The sequence below is a fragment of the Aphelocoma coerulescens genome, chromosome 23 (assembly GCF_041296385.1).
Source record: "Aphelocoma coerulescens isolate FSJ_1873_10779 chromosome 23, UR_Acoe_1.0, whole genome shotgun sequence".
NCBI classification, from domain to species: domain Eukaryota; kingdom Metazoa; phylum Chordata; class Aves; order Passeriformes; family Corvidae; genus Aphelocoma; species Aphelocoma coerulescens.
The window spans coordinates 2,360,929-2,370,083 of NC_091036.1; the positions used below are offsets into that span (position 1 = coordinate 2,360,929).

At 57.6% G+C, this 9,155-nt stretch overlaps 1 protein-coding gene across 9 annotated transcripts in view; it reads left to right on the forward strand.

The window, feature by feature from the left end:
* The window catches only part of SCMH1 (Scm polycomb group protein homolog 1), a 71,302-nt gene extending 63,072 nt beyond the window's left edge, over positions 1-8,230 (forward strand). For 8 of the 9 annotated variants that reach the window (XM_069035777.1, XM_069035781.1, XM_069035782.1 and 5 more), the window contains 3 exons: positions 3,007-3,210; positions 4,229-4,371; positions 6,232-8,230. In XM_069035777.1, the coding sequence (XP_068891878.1) occupies positions 3,007-3,210; positions 4,229-4,371; positions 6,232-6,357 (473 nt within the window). In that variant the 3' untranslated portion in view covers positions 6,358-8,230. The remainder of the gene's footprint in view (positions 1-3,006; positions 3,211-4,228; positions 4,372-6,231) is intronic. The other variant, XM_069035783.1, reaches the window with a different exon arrangement.
* The last annotated feature ends 925 nt before the right edge of the window (positions 8,231-9,155 follow it).

Genomic DNA, 9,155 nt, shown 5'->3' on the forward strand with positions numbered 1-9,155 from the left:
CCTTTAGTTAAATCCAACAGTTTGTGTAAGGAAATCTGCCTAAGGATCAGCCACCTCCTCCTCCAACACCGATTATCAAGGGTGAAGGATCGTGGATCGTGCCTGAATGCAGTTATGCCCTGCCACTTGCAGGAGCATCTTGTCTTCTGCTACAGATGATTCCCAGGGGCAGTAATTGTTCCCCTCTTGTCTCATCCCCGTCTCCCTTCCCTGGGGGTATCATTCATTGAGCAGTTCCCTGTGTACTTGTATTTTTAGGAAAATCCTCAATCTCTCTTGCACTGACCCTGCCACGAAGCCCCCAGCTCTGCTGCAGTGTTACAGCCCAACCAGGCACTCACCTGTGCAGGGATAGGGAAGCTGAGGATCAATGTGTGCCTTCAGTTTTACCTCCTGGTAAAAAAACATCGTGCCCCTAGGGCCTCACCCATGCCCTTGGGTGTGTGATCACCAGCATGTGAGAACAGGATCACATGTTTGCAGAATGCATCACAGTGCACTCCTGTCCTGACAGTGTGTTAATTGTTGAGTGAAGTCATTTCTGAGGGTGAGTTTTGGATCCTCAGCCTTGCACTGACAGGAACCTGTGCATGTGCTCTCCCAAACTGGGCCCTGAAATTCCTTCTGCTGATGCCAGTCCGTGCTGTGAGAGCTCTGGGGTTTTTGGGAGCACAGACACGTGTGTTTGCCTGACCCAGCACATCTGGGTGAGTGTCCCAGGACTTCCTGGCAAGCTGAAGCTCTCTGTCACCTCAAAAGGTGCTGGGTTTCCTTGGAGGGCTGAGATGCGCAGCTTTTACCTGTTCCCATGCCCACAGCCACTGTCCTGTGACAGCTCAAAGGGCACCCTCTCCTGCCTCTGCCCTTCCCTGGCAGTCAGCACCCTTCCCCAGATGTTCAATGGGAAGTGTTTTGGGCTTTAAACAGAACTGTCCTGTCCAACAGGAGACCAAATGTAGTTGCTTGGAAGCAGCTACAGTGGAAACCCATTGGTGTGAGTGACACCCACAGGTGGGTCTGGCTGGGCAGGGATCTCCACCCAGCCCAGGCCAGGGCAGCTGGCTCTGATTTGCATCCAGTCTGGGGCTGAAATGCAATGGTGAGAGTGCAGGAGGAGTTTGAAGTTATTCAGGAATAGCCATGACTCAGCAAACCATTTGTGCATCCAGAGCAGGTGAGAACACAGCTGTCCATGCAGGAAGCAAGTGATGTGTGGGCCAGCACAGGACAGGTCAGCAGGAGTGACAATCTTCACACCAGCAGTTTGTACATGAGATTCTAAGGCTGTGCTGCTGTTTCTGGGCACATCCCAGAGACCTAAAAGCAAAGAAAGGCAGCAGTGCCTCAAGTGCAGAGTGGCAAAGCCCCGGGTGGGAGCAGCAATTACCCAGGTGATAACCCCACACCAGCCACACTGGGCTGGCCAACAGCCAGACAAGGGTGTTTGTGTTCCCATTTTGTATCCTTATGATGTGAAACCCTGGAAGGTCGGGGCTGGACCAGCTGAACTGGCCTCTGGGGTCTCTGCTCAAACACAGACAGCAGGACGTGACACCAGAGATCCCAACTCTCACAATAGTGCCACGGTTCATAGAAACCAGAACAAATAAGGTGTAGCCAGGAGAGGCTGCCCCAGTCAATGGTACCCAACGTCTGCAGCACTTGGGAACCGCTTCAGGCTCTGGCAAGCTGCACTTCCCTTCAATGGAGCCTGGCAGCATCAGCTCAGCAGGGAATTTGGGAAAATCTCAACAGCTTTTGGGTCTCACAGGCTGCAGACCCTGCACGCTCAACATGATCCCAGTTCAGCACAGTAGGGCTGTGCTGGCTTCTCACCTGCTGCTCCTGTAGTCTGAAGTCCCAGGGAAGGAGCCCAGGGCCTGGCCAGTGCAGTGGCTCAGGCTTCTTCACCCTTGTCACCTGCCGTGGTGTTCAAGTGGCAGCAGCTCAGGGCTGTGAGCTGCCCTCAGGGTCCCTATGGATGCTGGTGGAGGAGCTGCAGCTCCCAGCCATGTGTGCTGGCAGGTCTGGAGTACACAGGCAATGCCCCTCACCATGGAGCTGCTTCCCTCCTTGGCAGGTGTTTCATAATAAAGAACTCAGGTATTTAAGGGTGGCTCATGAGGCACAAGGACCACCTGGGCTGAGACTCAGTTGTGCCATAGTAAAACCTACAAATGTGGCCCTGCAATGAAGCTGTCACAGTGTTACAGCAGAGGCAGACCTTGCTGGCTCAGCCAGCACAACCTGTCACCCTGGACAGTCTGCTCAGCCCCTCCATCCCAATAGTGCCACAGACAGCTGCAAATTCAGTGCACTTCTGGAGCAGGTGAGGAAGCCAGTAGTGCTCTAATACCCTGTCTGGGGAGAGCCCTCAGCCCAGGCCCTCCTGTGCATGTCCCAGCACAGGGAGTCAGGTCAGGCGGGATTAGCAGCTTGTTGCTTTTGGGGCCGGAGGACCAGCATGGTGTGGGAGCGTTGCCTGGCCTACAGCTCCCTCCTGCTCTGCATGTGTCTGACACCCCAATCCCAAACACCAGGACCGTTTCCTTGCACACTGATGCCGAGGATGTGCAGTGTGTGACCCCTCGGGGAGCGTCCCCTCCTTTCCCTGCTCAGGACTGAGAGTCCTGTGTCCATTGGCATCCAGATGGGACAGCCCTGCCCTACCCCGCAGTGCCCCTTGGTCAGGGAGGGGCTCAGGGCAGTCAGGCCACAGGGCTGGGCCACGGCTGGTGGTGGCATGAACAGAGTAGCTGAACAGCGGAGCTGCTGCTCCAGTCTGGGACCATTGTTGGACTGGCATGGGCAGATGGTGACACCGTTTGCAGATTGGCAAACTGGTGAACACCAGGGCTCCGGCAGTGCCTGCTTTGATCCCTGTGCTGGGGAGAGAGCAGCGAGGGGTCGCACCCGGCGAGCACTGCCGCTGCTGTGGCTCTGCCTCGCGTGGGAGCGTGGGGCCGTGGCGTTCGGGTGCACTGACTGCAGCTTGGTGCATTCCAGGTGAAACCTTTGTCCTGGGAGATGGCCTCCCAGGGCCCTTGGAGCCTCGCCTGGACCCCATGGACTCTGCCTTGAACTCTGTCAATTCATCCAGCCACAGCAGGAGCTCCAGAGACTATCGCCTGCCAGGATACAGGCACCTGCACCAGCCCTCTAGCCTCAGCCAGGGCAGCACCTCTGCCCTGCGCAGGCTTAGCTCTGGGGGTAAGAGCTCAGAACAGCCCTGCAGCTGTAAATTGGGCAATAAAGGGCTATTCTAACTCCAGTTACACCTTTCTGACTTCAGCAAGTACCAGAGGCTGGGCTCTGCATAGCCAACCAAGTCTGTTAGGTGTGATGGCACCTGGCAGGTGGCAGTGTGGACAAGTGACGTTGCTCCTTTGGCTGGTGACTCGGGGGACCTGGAGGTCGGTGGGGAGAAAGGAATAGGCAGGAGCTGAACTGTGTCCAAGTGATAAACGGGTGTCTGAGTCCACAAGAATTGATTGGGAATGTTTGGGCAGTCAAAAGTTGCCTGGTGGGGCTGGGAGGATGGGCAGATGCATGAATGGCATTTGTCTGTATGGAGGAAGAGGGGCAGAAGAGCTGAACTGCTCATTGCAGCATGTGGGGTTGCAAATAGTGTCATTTTAGGTGCATGGCATCAGTAAAAGCCTCTGAAAAGCTCAGGCTGCTGGTGCCTCCCCCACACATTTGCAGGCAGCTAAAACAAGGGGCTGTGCACGTTGGGAGCAGGACCAGTGCCAGCTCAGGCTGTGCTTTTGGACAACAGGATGTCACCTGTGGGTTCAGTCCATCAGAAGATGCAGCCAGTGAAAACATAAACCAGCTTTGCCGTGTTAAATGTGCTAAAGGTGTTGGGAGGGGAGGAGGAACCATGCGTGGGGAGAGACGTGGCAATGGCAGGGGGATGTTCTGCTGAGGTGGGAAGTGTCAGCCGATGGACAAGGAGGACGGGGAGCTGGGGACAAACAAGGGGAATGGGGGTTGAGAGAGGGGACAAGGGCTCAGTATAGAAGGCTGCCCTGAAAAGTCAGGCTAAGGAGAGGGAATAAGGCTTCAGTGCCAGACCTGCGCCGCAGGAATCTGGGGCACGACTGGGACGTGCCCCTTGCTGTGTCTCTGCCCTGCTGTGGGAGAGGAGCTGAGTGGTGGACTGAGGGACAATGACTGCGGGGCGCTGCCAGGGACCCCCAGTAAGAGCTCTGTCTGCCGTCCCCAGGGTCGGACAGGTACCTCGGCTCCCGGGACGCCTCCCGGCTCAGCAGCCGCGACCCCTCGTCCTGGACGGTGGAGGAGGTGATGCAGTTCATCCGTGAGTCGGACCCACAGCTGGGCCCCCACGCTGACCTCTTCCGAAAACACGTGAGTGCCACGGTTCATGTACAAATGTGTGTGTGTGTACATCTGCGAGGGGGCAAATCACACAAAGAAAATCCAGAAGTGTCAGAACACGGCAGCACTTCGGAACAGCTGGAGTTCTGTGGTTAATAAAAAGATCCTCATAAATCCTGGTCATGCCCTGTCAGGGCTTGGATCCTCATCAGAACCCCTCAGGTGCAGCCTGGGTGCATATGGAGCCTCTGCAGTGAATCCCAGTGCTGAAAACACAAACTCTCCTCCTCCTGGAGGCTAATACTCACCTTGTGGCACATTTCTTCTGGCAAGAAACACATTCCTAATGGGATTCACGGAGTGTGTTGCTGCTCAATTCCTGTAACAGGGAGTCTCTTAAGGCTCTGGTCCTTGTGCACATCTGTAAGTGTAAAACAGCTGCAGACACAGCATGGAGTTTGTACCATTACAGCTACAAGAGAGGTTTGGCAGCTGCACATCCTGACCCCTGCAAGAGCCATCTTCCCTCTGCCTTATTTGATTAAGTCCATGTTCTGGTGCTGCTCATGAAGAGCAGTGGGAGCAAACATGCAGTGCTGTGTCCTGCTCTGGGCTGGGCTGACACAACACTTCTGGTTTTAATTAGTTCTATTTTAGAAACACCAGTAATTGAGAAATGTTTGTTTTAATTATGCAAAAGCTGCCAAGGGACGGAAGTGCCCTGGATTGGCAATCTTGATGAGAATCTTGCTTTCGTCTGTGGAAGGGAAAAGCAGATCAAACCTGGTACTGGAGACCCCTGGAGATCTCACCAACCTGAAAGTAACTGAGCATTGACATAGGACAGGATTTTCTGTTATTCGAGGTCGTGATTTTTATTTTTCACTTTTAAGCCCATTAACATTTTCTTCATGGAAAACTGCCCAGCACAAAGCTCTGGACCCAGCCTGGACTGGGTCATGGGCAGGAGTGCTGCAAGGGACCGCAAGACTTCCACTTGCAAATGCCAAGTACAAAGCTGTTCTCTGGTTATTTTAAGCTTCATGATCCATCCCCTCCTTAGTCTCAGGAGGGACGCATCTGGCTCTGCTGTAAAGCATCAGATGCTTTGAAAGCTGCTGTGTTGGAATCAGCCCCAGTGGGGATGAGGAGCTCCACCACTCTCTGCCAGTGGCTGGGACTGTGCTGTGAAGCTCCAGAAATAGAACCACAGAAGCATTCAGGTTGGGAAAGCCCTCTGAGGTCATACAGTCCAACATTCCCCCAGCACTGCCAAGGCCACCACTAAACCATTTTCCCAAGTGCCACATCCATACATTTTTTGAACACTTCAAGGATGGTGATTTCAGCCTGTGCCAGTGCCTGACCACCCCTTGGGAAGAAATTTTTCCTAATACTCAGCCAGAGAGCACAGGCTCTTTGGGTTTCAGGATCTGTTCCCTCACCTCCATCTTCAGCTGTGACTTCAGGGCTCTGTGTGTCTCAGCAGGGCTGTCACCATCGACACATCCTCTGCCAGATTTCTCCTGTGCTGGGATGACAATGCCCTGGAGTGAGCAATTGCTCCCCTGCATTGCCACTGCCTCTGTCATTCCCCTGTCAGTGAAACCTCCCTTTTCCTTCCTCCCCACCTCCCTTCAGGATGTGCTGGCCCTCTGGAAATGGCTCCTGGGGGTTGATCACCCAGCAGAACTCCCATTGCGCACATGGGTCCGGGGCTGCAGCAGGGTGGATGTAGGGCTGCCTGCGCTGTCTGTACTGGAGTGTCCATACTGGGATGCTGCTGAGCAGGGCTCTCACACCCAGCCCTGCTGTTGTATTTTGGGCACGGCCTGGCTCGGGCAGGGCTGGGGCTCCCAGGTGCCATCAGTGTCATTCCCCTCCCTGCAGGAGATCGACGGGAAAGCCCTGCTCTTGCTGCGGAGTGACATGATGATGAAGTACATGGGGCTGAAGCTGGGGCCAGCCCTGAAGCTCACTTACCACATCGACAAGCTAAAGCAAGGCAAGTTCTGAGAGGACTCCTGGCAGGATGGATCCTGGAAGCTCCGCTCCCGGCCGTCCCCACCCGCGCTCACCTGCCGACAGGTTCGCATGCACACACCCCCTTCCGCCGCAGACGGACACTCCCGACCCCGCCCCGGCCAGGCCCCGACGGGAGCTCAGGAGGAGCCCGGCGCAGCTGGGCTTTGCACCAGACTTGAGCTGTGGGCGTTGGAAGCGGAGGGTCTCTCCCTGCTGCCCAGCCAGCACTTCTCCGTGGGCTCACGGTCCTGCTTTCCTGGGATGGAGCAGCGCTCCAGGCAGTGCCCGTGTGGACTGGGCACATGCAGCCACTCCTCTCACACCCCGTGGCTCAGCGCTCCCGGCCGTGCATGCTCGGGACAGCCCATGGGGGTGGCTCTGGGCCGGGGCTGGACGAGCCTGCCCAGCCTCAAGGGGCTCAGTGCCCCCAGCCTGCCTTCAGCTCTGTGGCACCGCAGCGAGCTCAGAGCATGGACCACCCCGCCCCGTCTTCTGCACTGGGGGAGCCCATCCACCTGGCTCTGCCTGCCCCCAGCTCCTGAGCTGGCTCCAGCTGGGCACACCAGGCCGGGGTTGGAGGCCTCCATATTTATTCCAGACTGGGGAGGCCGTATGGGAGTGTGGAGCGAGCTGGGAGAGCTGAGGAGCAGGGCTGGGCCTGGCGTGCCCCTGGCACTGATGCCCCTGGGCTGGTGTCGGATGCTGCAGAACTCGGCTGATCTTTCTCTCCTTTTTTTTTTTTAACTTTTTTTTATTTTGGATTTTTTTTTTTTACTAAGGAGTTGTCTGTTTGAAACGATGAGATGATTTTTCTACCTGTGTTGAACTCGCAACTCTTGGTGATTTTTAGCCAGAGCTGCTAAGGTTTGTCTTCCCAGGGGCCCTCCTGCTCCTCTAGAGTTTCGGTCTGTCCAGCTCAGCGTGTGCGAGAGGGTTTTGGGTCTGGCCAGAGCAGCCCGGGGTGGTGACCTGTCCCGCCATCGCTATTCCTGTGAGGGCTTTGCCCTGCCCGAGGCACCTGTTGGTCTCAGGCAGTTTAATGTATTTATTTTTGATGGCACTTGAGTGGTTCCAGTGGTCCCAGACATGTTTCTGCAGCTGCACGAGGAGTGTCAGAGTGGAGCCACCAGCTGTGCCACCACGGTGTCCCCTGGGCAGCAGCTGCCACCTCAGGGCTGCCGGCGGGGCAGGGGCTGCCCGGACCCTGGAGCATCACTGGCACCAGCCTGGCCTGAGCTGGGACAGGGCTGATGGGGCCTGGCTGACAGGACAGGGCTGACAGGACAGGGCTGATGGGGCCTGGCTGACAGGACAGGGCTGATGGGGCCAGCACGGGCTGTCCCCAGTGTGTGCCCACACATGCACCTCAGCACGGACCCCCCCACACACACACTCCCTCTGCAGTGACCAAAGGGCTGGGACGGAATCTCCACTCCAAGCACTTCCTTCTCCTGTCCTTAGCTCACCCTCTGCATCCGGAGTCGCAGCTCACACCCTCCCCAGCAGCCTGGAGGGCCTGGCCAGCAGCAGGACGGACCCCTGTGGTGACCAACCCTCCAGGCTCTTGCACTGAGTCAGGTTTACCCCTAAGGGGCAAAGTTTCAAAAAAAAAAAAAAAAATACCCCAAACCCCAAAGTAATAAAAAGGCAAAATGGCTTTTTGTCCTATAGCGCAGCCTGGCTGCTGGCCCGGGGCTGGGGGCTCTGGCTGCTCTCGGAGCCCCTCGCTCACAGCACGACCAGGGACCCCTCGGTGTGACCCAGCGTCGGTGCCGCTGCAGCCAGGCCCCGGCGGGGTCAGCCAGTGCTTTCCTCTGCACTTATTTTACGTTGATTTGTTTATAAATAAAAGGATACCAAGTTCCTCGCCGCTGTTTGTGCACTGATGGCAGCGCCGGGCTGAGCCCCGGCCGTGGGGCAGCACAGGGACAGGCGGTGGGTGCTGTCCCGGGACAGAGCCGGCCGTGGGGCAGCACAGGGACAGGCGGTGGGTGCTGTCCCGGGACAGAGCCCGGCCGTGGGGCAGCACAGGGACAGGCGGTGGGTGCTGTCCCGGGACAGAGCCCCGGCCGCTCCTCCGGGCAGGGTGGGAGAGCGGGGCCCGGGCGGGGCTGAGGGAAGCGACACTCGCAGGGTGACAGCACGGAATGACCCGGGGCTGGTTCGTGAGGCGGGCGAGGCACATCGTGTCCTCCCTCTGTCCACCAGCCCCTGTGGCACCCCCAGGCTGACACCCCCGCCTGCCCTTCGTGTGCTGCCTGGTGCTGACAGAGGCTTTGGCAATTCCTTGTTCGAGTCTGGAGCTTGAGGGGGGTGTTGGGGCAGGGGCAGCCCCTGGCTGAGCCCCTGAACCCATCGCTGCCCACACCCCTCAGAGCCCTTCCTGGGGCCCTGGGGCCGGTAAGGGAGGTGGGCAAAGAGCCCCTGCAGCCAGACAGGGGTGGGAGCTGAGTCCCCCACACTGCTCCCCAACACAGACCACTGCCGTGAGCCCAAACCCACATGAGCCCCTGAGGGCTGCCAGGGGCTGCTCCGTCCCACAGGGAGAGGGTTCCTAGCACAGGATGGGCAACCCAGAGGGGCCTGAGGCCGAGGGGGCCTGGCCAGGCCCCACACCTGGGGCTCAGCAGGGCTGGTCCTCCATGACAAGGGTGATGAGTGAGGGGCGATGGGTGTCACCGCCATGGGCTCTGAGCCGCGGGTTTGTGTCCCAGCTTGAGCTGCACCTGGAGCACCTGGTGACATCCTGCAGGCTCTGGTGGCAGGAGAAGGCAGGTAAGGGGCACCCA